This window comes from Musca domestica, unplaced genomic scaffold, assembly GCF_030504385.1.
Source record: "Musca domestica strain aabys unplaced genomic scaffold, Musca_domestica.polishedcontigs.V.1.1 58, whole genome shotgun sequence".
In the NCBI taxonomy this organism is placed as follows: Eukaryota; Metazoa; Arthropoda; class Insecta; order Diptera; family Muscidae; genus Musca; species Musca domestica.
In genome coordinates, this window is record NW_026712360.1 from 4,757,526 (window position 1) to 4,779,036 (window position 21,511).

The 21,511-nt window shown below is 37.3% G+C and overlaps 1 protein-coding gene across 1 annotated transcript in view; it reads left to right on the forward strand.

Moving 5' to 3' along the window:
• The window catches only part of LOC101888085 (low-density lipoprotein receptor-related protein 6), a 161,080-nt gene that overhangs the window by 6,781 nt on the left and 132,788 nt on the right, over positions 1-21,511 (forward strand). The window contains exon 2 of the mRNA XM_059128869.1: positions 2,776-4,078. Coding sequence (XP_058984852.1) covers positions 3,109-4,078 — 970 coding nt within the window. The 5' untranslated portion in view covers positions 2,776-3,108. The remainder of the gene's footprint in view (positions 1-2,775; positions 4,079-21,511) is intronic.

The following is a 21,511-nucleotide window of genomic DNA, read 5'->3' on the forward strand; positions in this document are numbered from 1 at the left end:
TTCAAGTTTCAAATATCCTAAAATTAATACTAAAACAAGGTCTGGTGTGAAGATGATAGATATCGGCTCACTTCTTCTGGTACCTCCCCCTCAAAGGGTCAAAATTTTGAATAAACAATTAAGGCCATTAAGAGCGAAATGAGTATCCGATTACTTTCAAACTCGGCACATATAAATATTTCTTCGAACACAAGATCTGGTATGTAGATTTTAGATATCGGCCCACTCCTACTGGTACCTCCCCCACAGCGGTCAAAATTTTTGACTAATTATAACTCTCATAAAATACGAAATAAGCATCAGATTGCCTTCAAATTTCAAACATCCCAATATTTCTTCCTATATAAGTTCTGGCGTGAAGATGATAGATATCGGTCCACTCCTTCTGGTAACTTCCCCTCAAAAGGTCAAAATTTTGAATAAGCAATCAATGTCATAAAGCGCGAAATAAGTATCCGATTACTTTTAAACTCGGCACATATAAGTATTTCTACGAACGCAGGATATGGTGCAAAAATGGCAGATATCGGTCCACTCCCACTGGTACCTCCCCCACAAAGGGTCAACATTTATGAATAATTAGAACTCTCTTAAAATGTGAAATAATCATCCAACTGCCTTCAAATTTCAAACATCCTAATATTTCTTCCTATATAAGTTCTAGCGCGAAGATGATAGATATCGGTCCACTCCTTCTGGTACCGCCCCCTCAAAGGGTCAAAATTTTGAATAAACAATCAACGTTATAAAGAGCGAAATGAGTATCCGATTACTTTCAAACTCGGTACATATAAATATTTCTACGAACACAGGGTATGCTGTGAAGATGGAAGATATCGGTCCACACCTTCTAGTACCTCTCTCATAACGGGTCAAAATTTTTGAATAATTAAAACTCTCATAAAATGCGAAATAAGCTTCCGATTGCCTTCAAATTTCAAACATCCTAATATTTCTTCCTATATAAGTTCTGGCGTGAAGATGATAGATATCGGTCCACTCCTTCTGGTAACTTCCCCTCAAAGGGTCAACATTTTGAATAAACAATCAAAGTCTTTAAGAGCGAAATGAGTATCCGATTACTTTCAAACTCGGCCCATATAAATATTTCTACGAACACAGGATCTGCTGTGAAGATGGAAGATATCGGTCCACACCTTCTAGTACCTCTCTCATAACGGGTCAAAATTTTTGAATAATTAAAACTCTCATAAAATGCGAAATAAGCTTCCGATTGCCTTCAAATTTCAAACATCCTAATATTACTTCCTATATAAGGTCTGGCATGAAGATGGTAAATATTGGTCCACTCCTTCTGGTACCTCCCCCTCAAAGAGTTAAAATCTTGAATAAACAAATAAGGCCATAAAGCGCGAAATGAGTATCCGCTTACTTTCAAACTCGGCACATATAAATATTTCTACGAACACAAGGTCTGGTGTGTAGATTTTAGATATCGGTCCACTCCTACTGGTACCTCCCCCACAACGGGTCAACCTTTTTGAATAATTATAACTCTCATAAAATACGAAATAAGCATCCAATTGATTTCAAATTTCAGACATCCTAATATTTATACTAACACAAAATCAAGAGTGAAGATGGCAGATATCGGTCCACTCCTTCGGGTACCTCCCCCACAATGGGTCAAAATTTTCTCATAAAATGCGAAATAAGCATACAATTGCATTTAAATTTCAGGCATCCTAATATTTATACTAACACAAGATCTGGTGTGTAGATGGTAGATATCGGCCCACTCCTACTGGTACCTCCCCCACAACTGGTAAAAATTTTTGAATAACCATGACGCTCATAAAATTCTAAATAGCATCTGATTCTTTTTAAACTCGGCACATCTCAATATTTCTATCAACAAAAGATCTGGTGTGAAAATGGAATATATCGGGCCACTACTTCTGGTGCCTACCCCACAACGGGTTAACATTTTTGAATAATTACAACTCTCATAAAATGCGAAATAATCATTCGATTCTCTTAAAATTTCACACATCTCAATATTACTGCCAACACAAGATCAGCTGAGAAGATGGCAGGTATCAGTCCACTCCTTCTGGTACCTTCCCCACATCGGATCAAAATTTTCGAATAATAAAAACTCTACTAAAATGCAAAATAAACATTTCGCATCATCTCTCCTAAAATGCGAAATAAACATTTCTATTTTGGCCCACTATTGCGGAACCACCCCCATAAAGGGTTAACATTTCAAATAATCTTATGGTAGTCCTTAAATGTATTCTCTCAAGAATCCAAAATCCGTGGCCCTTCAAAAAATTTCTTTAAATTTGTCTGAAGAAATCATTCTCTTCCCTTTTCACTTTCCTTGTTGGCAAGGGCGAACAAAAGGTAAATAAGACACATTTTGTTCGCCCTTGCCAACCAAACCGACCCTACAACAAGATTGGAAACTCTGAAATCCGCTTGTATAGTGTGTGTCTGTGTGTGTGTGTTTATCCTTAAATAAATAAAATTACAAAAAGTTTTTCTTTCAATTTTCTTTTTTTTCTTCTCCATTTGTTGGCCAACAACTTGACGGGCTCATCATCTCCCGCTCTTTATTTGGGATAATGATTATCTCTCTCCCCCGCCCAATGACAAAAGGTGTTACTTTAGTAATGACATAATGACATTCATACTTTTTCACTAAGCGACCAACAATAACAACAACAACAAGAGACTAAGCTATCATTGTAAACAACATAATTTTTCAACAATTTATTCATAAAATTCATTTACATTTCAATTTTCCAGCAATTACTGAACCTGGGTGTTATACGGGCCATAAAAGCTGAGACGAAAAGAGATTTGAACGTTCCAACCAACCAACCAAACGACAAAGCAACGAACGAACGAACGTTATAAAGCAATTTGGCAAAATGTCTGTGAACAATAATTAATTCAAGCAGAAAACCCTTAACAAAGCCAAACGCTGGGCAGGGGAGGAGAGGAGAAGAAGAAAAGTTTATCTGTTGCAGGCCACACATAGCTGGCAAAGACGAGAGAGACGGCGGAGGAGAGAAGAAGCAAAACTAGCAAGACGCCAGGAAAAAATTGGCTTTAATGCCGGCAACAAATTTGTAAGACATGGCTTACGATTATAAGTCATTTAATGACAACAGCAACAAAAGCAGCAGCAACAGTCTGAGCAACAATAACAACAACAATTCCAAACTTGGTCTGTGTCAGCCTGAAGTTGAGCATGGTTTCGGCGAGGGTGATGGAGATCTATTATTGAAATTTAACAAAAGTTATAATGGCCTGAGCAGCAGCAGCAACAGCGGCAGTTGTTGTTGTACTCCTTGTTGGTGTTGTTGTTGTCCCGGTTCCGGCAAAAGAAATGTAATAAAATCTCAAAATGTGACAACAAATGATGGCAGTTTAAAAAGTCAACGAAAAATAGCAGCGAAGAATAAAAAGGAAACGAGAACAGCGACGGCAATAATAAACAACAATGCGGAGGGTTTGCCACAAAGCCAAACAATAGTGCCAACAAAAGCTTTAGCTTTAACAACAACAAAAACAACATCGTCATTATTATTCACATCAGCAGCAGCGGCGTCATCAACGACGACGACGCCAACGTCAACGACTGGGAAGGTGACAACACCATCCATATACTCAAGGACCCAGTCATCAGCATCAACGTCGTCAACGTCATTGCCCTCAACACCACCCCCAATATTGGCATCCTTCTTGTCAGCTTCCCATACAAGAGCAAATTTAAGCTGTACATGTGTTGCAACTAATGCCAGCAACAACAATAACAAGAATGACGATGATGGCAACAACAAAAACAAAACTATCATCGACACCTTCGACTGTATAACGTCATCACCATTGTCGCCACCATTGTCGTCAGCTATTTCCAGTTCCCCAAGCTTTAGCCACATTCTCTCCCATATATGGAGCAGAAGAGGCCGCACCAGCAGTTGGAGCAGCAGCAGCTATTGCAGCGAAAACAACAAATTTCAGTTTACATCGTCACGTTTCATTATCTTCGTTTTGTATTTGGTGTTAACGAGCTGTGTTGGCGTTAGTCTGCAATTAAAAAATGGTGAGTAAAAAAACATAGAAATAAAAAAAGAAAAATTAAATACTTTATCAAATTGTGTTAAAATATAGACTCTCTTCTACTCTCTCTCCACAAAAAAGGGAATATGAGGGAGAGAGAGAGAGAGAAATTTAAATTGCATTCTCGAAAAAAAACTAGATTTTGCTTCTGTGAACTCTTTAAAAAGATCTCTCTCAGCTGCTAAGAAAAAAAAGAGTCTCTCTCAGTTGCTCAGACAATTTCTCTTTCTTGCAAAAGTCTTTCTTAGCAGGGGTGCTCAAAACCGTGTTCTAGAACATGAAGAGAAAAAAGAGATAATTTAAGAGAAAATTAAAATTCTGTTTTTCTTTATATTTTACGATTCAATTTAATTTTTTTTAACATGAATGTTTGCCTAAATAATTTATAAAGCAAATGGATAAAAAATATTTGTATAAATAATGACTTAACACTGTTTTGTTCTTGATTTAAATAAGCAAAGAGAAATTTGACTGAAAAGAGATATTTCTTTTTGAGCACCCCTGTTCTTAGCTGCTGAACAATACATTCTCAACGGAAAAAGTCGTTCTCAATGGCTTACCAAATTCCTTTCTCAGTAAAAAGTATTTTTTAGATGAAGAGAATTTTTTTCTGAAAGAAGAAATCTTTCTCAGCAGCTGAGAATAGGGAATATGAGGAAGAGAAATTCAATTTGGAATCTTGGAAATAACTACTTTTTGATTGTCTGTGTCCTATAAAAAAGCCTCTCTCAGCTGCTAAGAAAAAAAGAGTCTTTTTCAGTTGCTCAGACAATTTCTTCCTCAGCTGCTGAACAATATATTCCCGTGATCAACGGCTCACTAAATTCCTTTCTCTGGGAAAAGTATTTTTTAGGTGAAGAGAATTTTTCTTCTGAAATAAGAAATCTTTCTCAACAGCTTAGAACTTTTTGCTGTAGTATTATATCGTATATTTTCCCTAGAAAATAGTTTTTTCTCAACTTTTGAGATATTTTTTTCTAAGAGAAAAAGTCATTCTCAGCAGCTGCGAATGACATTTTTTTTATTCAAAAAGTCTTTCTCAGCTGAGAAATTTTTTCAGATAGGAAAAAAATCATTCTCAGCAGCTGACAATCTGCCTTTATTATGGAGCAATTGCTGCCTCTCTGAAAAATCTTTCTTCTAAAGGAGAATAGTCTCACTCACAGAGAGAGGGAGAAAACTTTTCCTATGGGAAAAAGTCTTTCTCAGCAGCTGTGAAAACGTTTCCTATGGGAAAAGTCTTTCTCAGCAGCTGAGAGAACTTTTCCTTTAGATAAAGTCTTTCTCAGCAGCTGAGAAAAGTTTTCCTATGGAAAAAAGTCTTCCTCAGCAGCTGAGAAAAGTTTTCCTATGGGAAAAAGTCTTTATCAGCAGCTGAGAAAACCTTTCATATGAAAAAAAAATTTTTCTCAGCAGCTGAGAGAATATTTCCTATGGAGAAAGTCTTTCTCAGCAACTGAGAGAACTTTTCCTATGGAGAAAGTCTTTCTCAGCAGCTGAGAAAACTTTTCCTATGGGAAATAGTCTTTCTCAGCAGCTGAAAAAAAACGTTTCCTATGGGAAAAGTCTTTCTCAACAGCTGAGAGAAAGCATTTCCTATGGGAAAAAGTATTTCCCAGCAGCTGAAAGAAAACATTTCCTATGGGAAATAGTTTTTCTCAGCAGCTGAGAAAACTTCCTATGGGAAATAGTCTTTCTCGGCAGCTGAGAGAAAGCATTTCCTATGGGAAACAGTCTTTCTCAGTAGCTGATAAAACTTTTCCTATGGGAAAAAGTCTTTCTCAGCAGCTGAGAGAAAGCATTTCCTACGGGAAAAAGTCTTTCTCATCAGCTGAGAGAAAACATTTCCTATTGGAAAACTTCCTATGGGAAATAGTCTTTCTCGGCAGCTGAGAGAAAGCATTTCCTATGGGAAACAGTCTTTCTCAGTAGCTGATAAAACTTTTCCTATGGGAAAAAAGTCTGCTTTGAGAGAAAGCATTTCCTACGGGAAAAAGTCTTTCTCATCAGCTGAGAGAAAACATTTCCTATTGGAAAAAGTCTTTCTCAGCAACTGAGAAAAAACTTTTCCTAAGGGAAAACGTCTTTCTCAGCAGCTGATAAAATTTTTCCTAAAGAAAAAAGTTTTTTTAACTTTTCCTATGGGAAAAAGTCATTCTCAGTCTTTTTCAATTGTGTCCTATAGGGCAAATTTTCTCTCAGCAGCAGACAATTTTTATAACCTCCACCATAGTTTGGAGGGTATATTAAGTTTGTCAATCCGTTTGTAACACCTCGTAATATACATTTTAGACCCCACAAAGTAAATATATTCTTAATCAGCAAAAAATTATATGTCGATTTAGAGAGGTCCGTCCGTCTGTCCGTCTACGGAATTCACTCTAGCTTCCGAACGAATGAAGTAGGTTGATAATATTTTACTCAAATGTATATTATGTCTGCAGGACTTTTGGTATTGAAAATGGGCCATGTAGGTCCATGTTTTGGTATAGCCCTCAAATAACGGTACTTCCCGATATTCGGTATTTTGATTGTTGTTTTTGTTTCAAATTTGGTATTTGAAGTTTGTAATGGATACTACAGCCTGTGACAGAAAATTGTCTGTGCAGGTCCACGTCTTCGCATAGCCCCCATATAACGGTACCTCACGATATTCACTATTTTGATGATTTTAGCTATATTATTCACCGGAATTTTTTCAAATTCGGGATTTGAAGTTCGTAATGAATACTACTGCCTATGACAGAAAATTGTCTATGCAAGTCCACGCCTTCGTATAGCCCCTAAATATCGGTACCTCCTGTTATTGGGTATTTTGACAATTTTAACGACATTAATCACCGGAATTGTTTCAAATTTGGTATTCGAAGTTCGTAATGGATACTACAGCCTGTGACGGAAAATTGTCCGTGCAGATCCACGCCTTCGTATAGCCCCCATAATAATAGTTCCTCCCTATATTCGGCATTTTGATGATTTTAGCTACATTATTCACCGATTTTCTTCAAGTTTCGAATTTGAATATTGTAATGACAAAAGTTGTCTATGCAGGTCCACATCGTCGTATGGACCCTAATATAATGGCTACATTCGGTATTTTTAAGATTTTGAACATAATTTTTAACGGTAGGATTTGGGATGTTTTTTTTTGTGGAAAAAGTATTTCCAATCATCTGAGAAATATTATATTATATTATATTATTAGGGTATATTAATTTTGTCCTTCCGTTTGTAAAATCCCTAAATATTCGTCGTAGACCTCATAAAGTATATATATATTCATAATCAGCATAAAATTCGAAGTCGATTTAACGATGTCCGTCTGTCTATCCGCCCGTCTGTCTGTTAAAATCACGATACAGCCCACATTATTTGACGTAGAGCTTCAAAATTTAGCAGAACAATTTGTATTTTGTCTGGGATGGTTAGTAATGAAAATGAGAGAGAAAATGAGATATAATATATCGGTCCACGTTTTGGTATAGCTTTACTTAGATCTACCAAATATTTCCAAAATTATGACTTAAGAAAAGCGTTACGGAAAAAATTCCAAAAATAGAGTAACACTATAATTTCAAAATTTTCCAAGGAATTTCGTCAGATATATTTTTCAAATATTGTAATTCCTAACGAAGAGGCCTCTTTGGTAGTGCTCAACTAAATTTAGTCAGATATACTAACTATTTCAAAAGCTATGGACCCAAAATGACGGTGTGCAAAAAATGGTGGAATTTCGAAGAATTGAGTAAATAAATCGAGCTACGCAAAAAATCTCTAAAAATTCCAAATATTATGTAATATTGCAACTTTTTGAAATTCTCCTAGGAATTTCATCAGATATATATTTCAAATTTGGTGATTCCCTAAGGGGAGGTATCTGCTTAAAAACGGTACCTCCCAATATTCGGTTTATCTCCTGATATTCGGAATTTTGATAATTTTTGCCACATTTTCCCATGAATAAATCTAAAAATTGGTATTTGTGGGTAATAATTGGTTCTAATGTTTTCTTTACTCTAAGGTGGAGAGTATAAATAGTTCGACCCGGCCAAACTTAATGTTTTCTTTTACTTGCTAAGATTTTAACAGAATTTTTTTGAAAATTGCCAAATTTGTTTCAATTTGTGGAGTGTATTAAAAGTTCGGACCGGCCGAAATTACAGTGTTATTACTTGATTTCTTATTAGGACTTTCTCTAAGTCATTCTCTCCTGAAAAAAAAAAAATTACATTGGTTAAAAATATTCTTCAGCATCTGAAAAGTCTTTCCAAAATGTAAAAGTGCCTCTCTGATACCGAATTTTGTTGTCTTGCGAAAAAATATCTCTCACCTTCTGAGGATTTTTTTCCTATGGGAAGCCATTTTCAGTTGTTTACAAAAAAAAATCCGTACGGGAAAATTCTATCTCTTGTTAAGACTTTTTTCCTTTAGGAAGAAGTCTCTCTCATATTTCCTTTCTTGAAGATCTCTCAGTTGCTGAAAGAAAATTTCCTTACAAAAAGGTCTCACAGCTTCTGAGAATCTTTTTGACAGTGGGAGAGCACTATTTCTCAGCTGATATCCCAAAACAAAAATTCACATTTAGCTGACGAGCATTCTTTCTCATTCTTACCTGGCTGCTGAGAAACAACCTCTCCATAAGAAAAACTCGTTCTCGGCTAATAAAATTGTTAAAGCACAGTTTTGGAAATATTTTTAAATTTGTCCTAAGGGAAGCCTTTCCCAGCTGTAAGAAAAAAGTCCGTACGGGAAAATTCTCTCAGTTTTTGAGATTTTTTCCTCTAGGAAGGAGTCTCTCTCATATTTCCTCTCTTGGCGATCTCTCAGTTGCTGAAAGAAAATTTCCTTACAAAAAACTCTCACAGCTTCTGAGAATCTTTTTGACAGTGGGAGAGAACTCTATTTCTCAGCTGCTTTCCCATAGCCAAAAATTCGCTCTCAGCTGGTGAGCATTTTTTCCATTCTTTCCTGTCTGCTGAGAAACAACCTCTCCATAAGAAAAACTCGTTCTCAGCTATTAAAGTTGTTAAAGCACAGTTTTCGAAATATTTTTTAAATTTGTTCCTAAGGGAAACCTTTCGCAGCTGTGAAAAAAAAAATCCGTCCGGGAAAATTTCCTCAGTTTTTGAGATTTTTTCCTTTAGGAAGGAGTCTTTCTCATATTTCCTCTCTTGGCGATCTCTCAGTTGCTGAAAGAAAATTTCCTTACAAAAAGCTCTCACAGCTTCTGAGAATCTTTTTGACAGTGGGAGAGGACTATTTCTCAGTTGCTTTTCCCATAGCCAAAAATTCGCTCTCAGCTGGTGAGCATTTTTTTTACATTCTTTCCCAGCCACTGACAAACGATTTCTCCATAGGAGAAAGTCTCTCTCAGCTCTTGAACTTCTTAAAGCACAGTTTATGAAATGGTCTTTTAAATTCTCCTTTGTGATATTCCGCGCTCTAATTATGTGACTAAATTGTAATGATTTGTATGCCAATTAATTTCCTGTTGTGACACATCATCATCAGCATCAAATGCTGATTTTGTTTTCAAAGTGTTGCCGCCGCCTCCTCCTCCTCCGAACATGCCCGAACATAATATCACCCCGTAAAAGAGAGCAAAAAAAAAAAGAACGCCAAACAAATTTCCTTTAATCGCGTAGAAAAAAGGGAGTGCAACACAATTTTCTTGTGTCGCCAGAAAAAAAAAAAACGAGACATTTTTGATTCGTTGGCTCGTTAGTTAGAAGCAATTGCTGAGAAGAGGGGGAGCGGGGCAGAGGAGAGCAATTGCCAAAAAAACCCATAAAGGAGAACAACGAAGCAAACAAATTTCCTTTGATCGTATTTGTATAATGTTCCTTAAAGTGTGTACTCTGTTAGGTTTTTTCTCCCAATTTTTGCCATCTTAATAAGACCGCCAACCAAAAATATGCCAACCCAACTCGCACCCCTACCCTGCATTACAAACTCATCAGTGTTAACATCCTGTGTGAGAGCAGCACCATCATCATCAGCAGCCCTGTTTGCCTTTTTGCCTCCATTCTTTTTCTCTATTTTTTTTTTCGGTGTTGTTGTTGTTTGCCAAAGTATTGTCCCATTACATGCAACCGAATAACCAACCATCCAGCCATCAGGTTCATTAACATGCATTGGGGTTTCCAAAAAATAAAATTCAAACACACACACTCGTTACACGCGCCCAACAACTCGTGAGGAACGCCGAGTAATCCTGCCAAAAAAAAAAAAAAAAACATCCTACAAAAAAACAACATCGAATAAAAAATATGTTCCCCGGCATCGACTTCAAAAGACGTCTGGCAAACATACGAGCATACCAATTGCTCACTATGTTCCACATTTTCGATTTAAATTTCATGAACAAGTCCTGCCCTGCAAACACCAGGAGGTGAGGGTGCTGCTCCATGGACACACACAGAAGAGAACATTGGGTTGGAGCAAATTTGGGGGGAAATGTGTTTCATTTTTTCAGAAGATTCATTAGTTGTAACCAATTAGGGGAGTAAATTGTCTGTCATTGGGAAAAAGTTTTGCTCAGCGGATGGATAAGGCTTCGTAGCAATGGGAGAGAGTGAGAAAAGTGTTAGGAGAAGTATTTTTCTCAGTCATTGAGAAAGATTTTTTTCAGAAGTTGAGAAAGACTTTCTTCTTTAAGAAGACAGTTCTGATTTGGTGAGAAAGTCTCTCAGCAGGTGAGAGAATTTTTCAACTTCAGTAGCTGAGATAGCTTTTCACTTTGGAGAAAATTACTGAATTCAGCAACTGAGAGAATGTCACCTTTTGAGAAAAAGTTTTTGCATTAAAAGACATTGTCCTTGGAGAGAATATTCTCAGGTGCTAGGAAAGAAGAAAGAATTTTTACAATTTAAAAACGTGTCTCAGCTCCTGAGAAAGAATATTTTCTATTTCTATTTTCATTTCTCAGACGTTGAGAAAAGCTTCCTGCAGAAATCTCAGTTGCTGAGAGAGATATTCATCAACAAGCTCAGCTGTTGATAGACATATCTTCCTAAAGAAAACGAGTTCTCAGCTGCTGAGAAAGAGTACTAAGTTTCGGAAAACATTTTACCGAAAGCCATTGATAAGGGATTCCTGCAGAAGAATTTCGTTTTTTTGAGAAAAAATAATCTCATAGACAAATAAATCTCAGTTGATGAGAAACATATTCTCCAACAGGCTCAGCTGTTAATAGAGATATCTTCTTAAAGGAAACAAATTCTCAGCTGTTGAGAAGGGCTATTTTCTTTCGGAAAGCATTTCCCAGGCGTTGAGAAAAGTTTCCTGTAGATGAATTTCTCTATCAGCTGCTGAGAGAAAATATCCCCATAATAGGAAAAACAAATCTCTGTTGCTGAGAAAGATATTCACCAACAGACTCAGTTGTTGATCTTCTCAAAGAAAAAAATTCTCAGCTGTTTTCGTTTTTTCTGGAAAACATTTCCCAACTGCGGAGAAAATTTTTTTTTTAAAAAAAATTTTTTTTGAAGAAAAATTTTTTTTTTTTTTGAAGAAAAAAAAAATTATCAGCTTCTGAGGAGTACTTCTTTGGGAAAACATTTCTCAGCAGTTGAGAAGAAATTTTCCCCATCTCCTCAAAATAAGTTCGGGAAAAGGTTATCTTTAAAGAGAATCCTCTTCTAAGCAATTGAGGATTTTTTTCCGCATATAAAAAATGCTCTATTAGCTGCTGCGACTTCTAGTTGGCTTTTGAATTATCTCTTTCACAGCTAAGAATGGTTTTCCTAAACGACAGTCTCAGTAGCTGAGAGAAACGCTTTCACAGCTACTGAGAATTTCTCTCTCTCAGCTTCAGCGATTTCTTTACTGAAAAGTTTTTCTCAGCTGCTAAGATTTTTTTCCCATGGAGAAATGGTAATTTTTTTGTAGCTGAGGCCAGATTTTCTCGGCAATTGCGGCATTTTTTCCGAATATAAAAAATTCTCTCTCAGCTGCTGTGACTTCTGGTTGGTTTTTGAAATGTCTGTTTCAGCGTCGGAGAAGTTTTTTCTCATGGAGAAAAAGTCCACACAGCTAAGAAAGTTTTCCCTGAAGAAAAGTCTTTCTCAGTCACTGAGATAAACACCTTTACAGCTACTGAGAATTTTTCTCTCTCAGCTTCAGCGATTTCTTTACTGAAAAGTTTTTTTCAGCTGCTAAGATTTTTTTTTCAAAAAGGAAAGGTATTTTTTTTGCAGCTGAGGCCAGATTTTCTCAGCGAATGAGACACTTTTTTTCTGAATCTAAAAAATACTATCTCAGTTGCTGCAGCTTTTGAAATATCTGCTCCAGCAGCTGAGGAGTGTTTTCTCATGGGAAAAAATCCGCACAGCTAAAAATATTTTTCCTCAAGAAAAGTCTTTTTCAGTCGCTGAGAGAAACACTTTCACAGCTACTGAGAATTTTTCTCTCTCAGCTTCAGCGATTTTAAGGCAGCTTCGAATTTGGTTTAGGAGACCAAATTTCTCAATAGCTGAGGGGCATTTTCTCTATGAGATAAACACTTCTCAGCTGCTGAGAAAATTTTTCTCCCTTTCTCTGCAGTCGCGAAAGGCCATCCTATTGTACCCTTACAGAGAGATCCCCCCGTTTGTCTTTATTTATTTTCTTGCTACCCGTAACAAATTATTCGGCAATTTTCGTTTAACAGTTATTTTTTATTTTTTTTTTTTTTGGTGACATGACACTGTGAAATTTTGTCTCCAAAACTTGGTCAGAGGAGAGAGAGTGCGAAAGGGTGATCCTTCCTTTGTGTTTCCTGTTTGGGTTCGTTTGGATATTCCTGGATTGTGGTTGGTTGGTCGGGTACATTGTAGTGTTGGAACTTTGTGACAAAAGACAATGTCGTCGGAAAGAAGTGGATATTTTGGTGATGGCGATGATGGTGGAGGTAGTAAAGTTTTCTACCCTGGCACGAGTTGTACATACGGCCGGTTGGACGGACGGACATTCGTTGCTCGTTTCATCTGCAAGTGGCACCACATGTAAATTAAATAGCCTCGAGCACCCTTTTAATGCATTGAATTTTCAATTCTTAGCACATGTATTTTGTTGTGGTGGATTGTTATTGTTGTAGTTTTCAGGAGCGAGAGAGAGAGAGAGAGGGATGGAGGGAGGTAGAGAGAGAGGAAGGGAGATGATAGTGGCGGCCTGGACTCAGGTTATTCTCATTGACGTTAAGCCTGTTAGTGCCGCTAGTGCTGTTAATGCTCTGTGTGGAGATTTACTTAATGACTGTCAAGGGTTTAGTGAAGTTTGAGAGAAGTTTGATTTTGTTTTCAGCTCCTGAAGAGTTTGTTTTTCGGCATAATGAAATGTTCAACCTTATTTTCCCTTATTGTCCTCAACATTTTTTTGGCAAATTTTCCAATTGGCAGAATTACAAAGAAAGTCAAAAAGTTTTCATTTTTCAGTCATTAGAAAAGTTTTCATATTGTTGGCCCGGTGTTGTTGTTGTTGCTTTTTCTTCATTTGTTGCCATATAATTATGGTCGACTGATTATCATTTAATTAAAGTTTAAATTAAAAGGGACACCAGCAACAAATTGGAAACGATGTCATTCATTCGCCGCCTGACCAAAAATTGTCATAATTAATGAATTCAACTTATTTGCACTTTTGTGGGAAAGAGAGGAACAGGGGAGAAGAGAGGAAGTGATGAAGGAGTGGGAGAAGGAAATAGATGGTGGGGGGATATGGTTGAAAGTTAAAAAGAATTTTGCAACAAAATTCTTGGAATTTTAATGACAAGTTTCTTTGGGGAGTGATAGCTAAATGTTACACAAGATGTTTGCCTAATTATTACATAAATTAAGGGGGAAGGGGAGGAGTTTAGGATATTTGGCGTGGAGAGTTGTTTTAAAAAGAAAAATATATTGGAATGGGAACACATGGCTGGCAAAAAAGTTATTTGAAAAAATGGGGTTTTCCCAAAAAGAATATACCTTTCAATAAGGAAACCCTTTCGAAATGGGATACAAATTTTAAAATTTCTATTGAGAAAGACTTTTTCCCATAGGAAAACAATTTTCAGCTGCTGATAGAGATTTTCAAAGTTCTCACCTGCTAAGCATGGTTTTTAACAACCATAGTTAGAGATTTTCAAAGTTCTCACCTGCTAAGCAAGGTTTTTAAGAACCTTGCTTAGCAGGTAAGCGAGAATTGGTGATAGTTACATTTTTCTTCGCTCCTCTGGAAGTCATTCTCAACTGCTGATGGTCACATTTTTCTCAACTGGTCAGGAAGACCATCTCAACTACAGAAACAGTCTTTACGATAGTTGAAAACTCCTCAACTGGTCTGTAAGACTCTTTCAACCGCTGAGAAAGACTTTCTGATATTTAAAATTCTCTCAGCTGCTCTAGAAACCTTCTCAACTGCTTAGAAATACTTTCTGATATTTGACATTTTCTCTACTGCTCTGGAAGGGCCTTTCAACTGCTGAGAATGACTTTTCGATAGTTAAAATTCTCTCAACTGGTCTGAGAGACTCTCTCAATAGCTAAGAAAGACTTTCTGTTAGTTAACATTTTCTCAGCTGGTCTGGAAAAGACTCTCAGCTGCTGAGAATGACTTTCTGATAGCTGAAATGTTCTCAGCTGCTCTGGAGGACTCTCTCAATTGCTGAGAAAGACTTTCTGATAGTTGAAATTTTCTCAGCTGGTCTGGAAAATACCCTCAGCTGCTGAGAATGACTTTCTGATAGCTAAAATCTTTTCAGCTGCTCTGGAGGACTCTATCAATCTCTGAGAAAGACTTTCTGATAGTTGACATTTTCTCAGCTGCTTTGGAAGACTGTCCCATATGCTGAGAATGACTCTCAGATGGTTAACATTTTTTCAGCTGGTCTGGAGGACCTTCTCAGCTGCTGAACGAGTCTTTCTGATAGTTGAAATTTTCTTCGCTGCTCAGGAAGACCTTCTTTACAGCTAAGAAGGACTTTCTGATAGTAGACATTTTCTCAGCTACTCTGAAAGAGCCTCTCAACTGCTGAGAATGACTTTTTGATATTTGAAATTCTCTCAACTTCTAAGAAAGACTTTCTGATAGTTGACATGTTCTCAGCTGCTCCGGATGAACTTTTGAACTACTGAGAAAAAATTTCTGATAGTTGACATTTTCTCAGCTGTTCTGGAGGAGACTCTCAACTGCTGAGAATGACTCATTGATATTTTAAATTGTCTCAGCTGCTGTAGAAGGCCTTCTCAACTGCTAAGAAAGACTTTCTTTTACTTTAAATTTCCTCAGCTGCTCTAGATGAACTTTCGAACTGCTGAGAGAGATTTTCTGACAGTTGACATTTTCTCAGCTGCTCCGGATGAACTTTTGAACTACTGATAAAAACTTTCTGATAGTTGAAATTTTCTCAGCTGCTTAGGAAGATCTTCTTTACAGCTAAGAAGGACTTTCTGGTAGTTAACATTTTCTCTGCTGCTCTGGAGGAGACTCTCAACTGCTGAGAATGATTTATTTATATTTTAAATTCTCTCAGCTGCTGTGGAAGCCCTTCTCAACTGCTAAGAAAGATTTTCTCAGCTGCTTTAGATGAACTTTCGAACTGCTGAGAGAGATTTTCTGACAGTTGACATTTTCTCAGCTGCTCCGGATGAACTTTTGAACTACTGATAAAAACTTTCTGATAGTTGAAATTTTCTCAGCTGCTCAGGAAGACCTTCTTTACAGCTAAGAAAGACTTTCTGATAGTTGACATGATAGTTTCTGATAGTAGATCTTCTGACAGTTGACATTTTCTCAGCTGCTCCGGATGAACTTTTGAACTACTGATAGTTGACATTTTCTCAGCTGCTCAGGAAGACCATCTTTACAGCTAAGAAGGACTTTCTGATAGTTTACATTTTCTCAGCTGCTCTCAACTGCTGAGAATGTGGAAGGCCTTCTCAACTGCTAAGAAAGACTTTCCGATACTTGAAATTTTCTCAGCTGTTCTAGATGAACTTTTGAACTACTGAGAAAGATTTTCTGATACTTAACATTTTCTCAGTTGCTTTGCTCTCAATTATTGAGAAAGTCTTCCTGATAATTGATAACAGCTGCTCGGGAAGGCCCTCTCAATGGCTGAGAAAGACTTTCTGATAGTTCAAATTTCCTCAGCTGCTCTGGAAGATTCTCTGAACTGCTGAGAAGGACTTTCTGACAGTTGAAATTTCCTCAGCTGATCTGGAAGACCTTTTTCTCCTGAAATAGTTTTTCTGATAGCTGAAATCTTCTTACTTGCTCTAGAAGACTCTCTCAATTGTTGATAAAGACATTCTGATAGTTGAAATCTTCTCAGCTGGTCTGGAAGATATTCTCAATCGCTGAGAAAGACTTTCTGATAGTTGAAAATGTCTCAGCTGATTGGGAAGAGCCTCTCAACTGCTGAGAATGACATTTTGATAGTCAAATATCTCTCAGCTGCTCTAGAATAGCCTCCCAACTGTTGAGAACCAATTTCTGATAGTTGATATTTTCCCAGCTGCCCTGGATGAACTTTTGGACTGCCCAGAAGGATTTTCGGATTTTTATAATTTTTTTCAGATGCTCTGATAGACCTTTTTAAATGCTGAGAAAAATTTTTTAATAATTAAAATGTTCTCAGCTACTCTGAAAGACCTTCTCAACTGTTGAAATAGTCTTTTTGATAGCTGAAATCTTCTCAGCTGCTCTGAAAGAATTTCTAAATTGCTGAGAAAGACTTTCTGATATTGAAAATGTCCTCAACTTCTCCGAAAGACCTGCTGAACAGCTGAGAAACACTTTTTGATAGTTGAAAATTTTTTAGCTGCTTCGGAAGACCCTCTCAATTGCTGATAAAGACATTCTGATAGTTGACATTTTCTTAGCTACTCAGGGGGAGCCTCCTAACAGGTGAGAATGTCTTTTTGTTACCTAAAATTCTTTCAGCTGCTCTGGAGGACCTAATCAACTGCTGGGAAATTTTTTGGATGGTTAAACATATCTATCAGCTGTTGAAAATTGTTAAATACTATAGCTATTGGAAAAAGTAGTTCTCTGAATTTTTCCAGCTTCTGAGAAAAATTATTTCCAGTCTTTTGAGGGAAAACAATTCTCAAACTGCGGAGAAAGGCTTTTTCTTTAATAAAAAGTTCTTAGCTTCTGAGGAGGTCTCTTTCCTAAAGGAAAAGGCTTTCCCAGATGAAAAAAATCTCAATTGCTGTGAACGACTTTTTTTCTAAAGGACATAATCTCTCGGTAGCTGAGAAGGGCTTTACCCAAGACAAAAAAATTCTTGGAGCCAAAAGTTACTCAGAAAGACTTTTCCCATAAAAATATTTTTCGCTGGAGGCGAGAGAGCCTCCCTGAATTCCCTTCCGTAGGAAAAAATTCTCTGCTGCTGCGAAAGACTTTCAGCTATGAAAAAAACTGTTTCCGCGGAAAAAAATCTTAGAAGATAAGAAAGACTGAAGGCCATAAATAATTCGCTGCTGAAAAGTATTTTTTCTCTAGGAAAGTTGGGAAAGAGTTGCGGAGAAAAACTCTTTCATTGCTCTCTCTTTCAACTGCTAAAAGACTTTTTCCCCTAGAAAAAAACATTTCGGAGCTGTTGTGACAGACTTTTTCCTGTATGACTTTTTCCTCTTTGCTGCTATGATGTAGCTTTTTCCATAAGAAAATCATTCTCTGTAGTTGATAAAGAGCTGTTTTTGCCTGAAAAATTTGCTCAGATGCTGTTAAAGATTCTCTCTCTTATGGCAAACAGCTGAGAGAGACTTCTTCTCATGAGAAAAAATTGTAGTAGCAGATGATACAGAAATGCTGAGATATTAACCAAAAGTTTTTCTCACAAAAAAAAGATCTCCAGTATTGCGAAAGGCTTTTCCACATAGGAAGAAACTTCTCAGCTGCTGAGCAAGTCTCTCCAATAGGACAACTTTTTCTCAGCTGTTCAGAAAACCCATAGAAAATAATTTTAGCTCTTGAAAAAAAAAATTTTTCTCTCGAAACTATTACCACAAAATGTTCTCATTGGTTGTCCTATAAAAATATATTCTCTGCCATTGAGAAAGGCTTTTGCCTTTATAAAAAAAAAGACAGTTCCTCCCATTGAAAATATTTCCAGGACATATCAGTCGTGTGATTCAATTGAAATTTGTTTTATTATTCTCCCCGTTTAATGTTGTTGTAAAGCAATGAGACGATTAGATTTTTTCTCTTCTCTTCAAAGAAACATAAAGACTTTGTAAATGGCCAAAGGTATTTTCTGTCTCTACCCTCCCCCCTAAGAGGAAACCATGTTACTCACTTTTAATACTCAGCCTCTCTTTGAAGACAAACATTCATACGCCTCAGCCCTCTAACCAGTCTGTCTGCCAATGTCTTTCGTTTGATGTCACCATCTATCCCACACACCCCTTATCCCCCATCTCCAACCCATTCCACATTTCCATCAGCCGCCTCAAAAGGAAAACCACTATTATTTGAAATTAATTAAAAAGAAAATCAACATAATATCAATGCGCAATGGTCAAGTGAAGTAAAGTCAACTTATTTTCTGCATAATTTATAGAAAATAAAATGCACACAGAGAGAGCCACAGCCTCAGCCTCAGCCAGGGCCTGGAGTGGAAAAAAAAGCTATAAAACTTTATTAAATCGGGACCACAAAAAAAAAAAAAAGGAACGAAGAAGGACTTAACTGCATTGGGGGATAGTTATATCAAAGAGCCATATAATATGGCTCCAGGATAGAGGAGAGGGGGGGAGAGTAGTTGTCACAAGAACCATTCCCAACTCTACTCAAGTTAAACGAATGAATGGATACTCGGATGTTGATGATGATGATGGTGCTGAGGATATTAACAACATTTATCTAAAAGATAAGTACTCTGGGACTAACTAAATATACGACTATGATGACAATGATGAGGACGACAACGACGAGGACGACGAGGATGACAAATAACAAAAGTCCTTGAAAGTTAGTGGCGGAGGGAATGAGAATGGCGGGCGAGACCGTAAAAGGACACACTGCTGGACCACTGGCAAAGATGCTATTAGGGTAAAAAGGATATTTAACGTAATAAAAGTACTCCAAAAGGATGAGAAAAAAAAAACAAAAATGGATGGGAGAAAGAACGAAAGAAAGCAACCAAATCAACTTCTTTATGTGGTGCCAAAAGAATGGCGAGGACAAATAAAAGCCATATTGTTGACATAAAGGACTGCTGTATGGCCAAAGTACTAAAAGGACACGCAGTTGGTGACAGTGGCATGGAAGAGGATTTCTGGAAGGGAATATAGATTTCGTAGATTTTTTCCAACAGAAAATGTTTTCTCTGTAGCTGAGAAAAACTCTCTTTCATGGAAAAGCACATATCAGCAATTGAGAAGGACAGTTCCCTCTAGAAATGAACTCTCAAAAGAAGAGAAGAAGGAATTTTCTCAGCTGCTCGGGAAGACCTCTCAACTGCTGAGAAATGACTTTCTCAGAATGATTCACAGCTGATCTGGGAGACCTTTTCAACTGCAGAGACGGACTTTCTGATATATGAAATCTCCTCAGCTGCTCTGAAAACCCTTCTCAACTTCTGAGAATGACTTTTTGATAGATGAAAATTTCTCAGCTGCTCTGGAAGACCCTCTCAGCAGCAGAGAACGACTTTCTGCCATTTGAAATTTTCTCTCCTGCTCTGAAAGACTCTCTCAACTGCTGAGAAGGTCTTTCTGAAAGTTGAAATTTCCTCAGCTGCTCTGGAAGCATTCTTAACTGCTGAGAAATTATCTCTCATTGTTTAAAATCAGCCTGCTGCTCTGTAAGACTTTCTGAACTGCTGAGAAAGACTTTTTAATATTTAAAATTCTCTCAGTTGCTCTGGAAGGCCTTTTCAACTGCTGAGACGGATTTTCTGAAAATTGAAATTTTCTGAACTGCTCTGGAAGACCCTCTCAACTGCTGAGAAGGACTTTCTGAAAATTGAAATTTTCTCAGCTGCTCTGAAAAACCTTCTCAACTTCTGAGAAGGACTTTCTGATACTTGAAATTTTCTCAGCTGCTCTGAAAAACCTTCTCAGATTCTAAAATGACTTTTTGATATTTGGAAATTCCTCAGCAGTTCTGGGAGACCCTTTCAACTGCTGAGTAAGGCTTTCAGGTAGTTCAACATTTCTCAACTATTGTGGAAAACCTTCTCAACGGCTGAGAAAGTCTTTTGGATATTTGAAATTTTCTTAGCTGCTCTAGAAGTCCCTCTCAGCTGCTGAGAGAAGCTTTCTCATAATTAAAATGCTCTCAGCTGCTCCAGAAGTCCCTCTTAACTGCTGAGAGAAACTCTCTCATTGTTAAAATTTTCTCCGCTGCTCTGGAAGTTCTTCCCCACTGCTGATAAAGACTTTGTGACTCTTGGAAAATTTTCAGCAGCTCTGAATGAGAATGACTTTATAATATTTAACATTTTCTCTGCTAATCTGGAAGAACTTCTCCACTGCTGAGAAATATTTTCTGATGGTTGAAAATTTCTAAGTTACTCTGTAAAACCCTCTTAACTTCTGAGAAAGGTTTTCTGATAGTCGGCATTCACTCAGCTGCTCTAGAAGTTCTTCTCAACTGCTGAGAGAAACTTTCTCACTATTAAAATGTTCTCATCTGCTTTGGAAGGCTTTCTCAGCTGCCGAGAAGAACTTTTTGATTGTTTATGTTTTCTAAGCGGCTTTAGAAGTCCCTCTCAACTGCTGAGAGAAACTTTCTCAAAATTAAAATTCTCTCAGCTGGTCGGGAAAATCTTTTCCACTGCTGAGAAAGACTTGGAAAATGTTCAGCTGGTCTGAGCGACCCACTCAACAGCTGAGAATGACTTTCTAATATTTAAAATTTTCTCAACTAATCTGCAAGAACTTCTCCACTGCTGAGAAATATTTTCTGATGGTTGAAAATTTCTAAGTTACTCTGTAAAATCCTCTCAACAGCTGAGAAAGGTTTTCTGATAGTCGGCATTCACTCAGCTGCTCTAGAAGTCCCTCTCAGCTGCTGAGAGAAACTTTCTCACAATTATAATGCTCTCAGCTTCTCTGGAAAGCTTTCGCAGCTGCTGAGAAGAATTTTTTGATGGTTTAAGTTTTCTAAACTGCTCTACAAGTCCCTCTCAACTACTGAGAGAAACTTTCTCATAATTAAAATGCTCTCAGTTGCTCTGGAAGACCTTCTCCACTGCTGAGAAAGACTTTGTGTCTGCGACACTGCTGCTCTCAGCAACCCTCTCAACTGCTGAGAATAACTTTCTAATATTTTAAATTTTCTCAACTGCTCTAGTATACCTTCTCAACTGCTGAGAAATATTTTCTGCTGGTTGAAATTTTCTCTGTTACTGTGTAAGACCCTCTCAACAGCTGAGAAAGGTTTTCTGGTAGTCGGCATTCACTCAGCTACACTAGAAGTCCCTCTCAACTGCTGAGAGAAACTT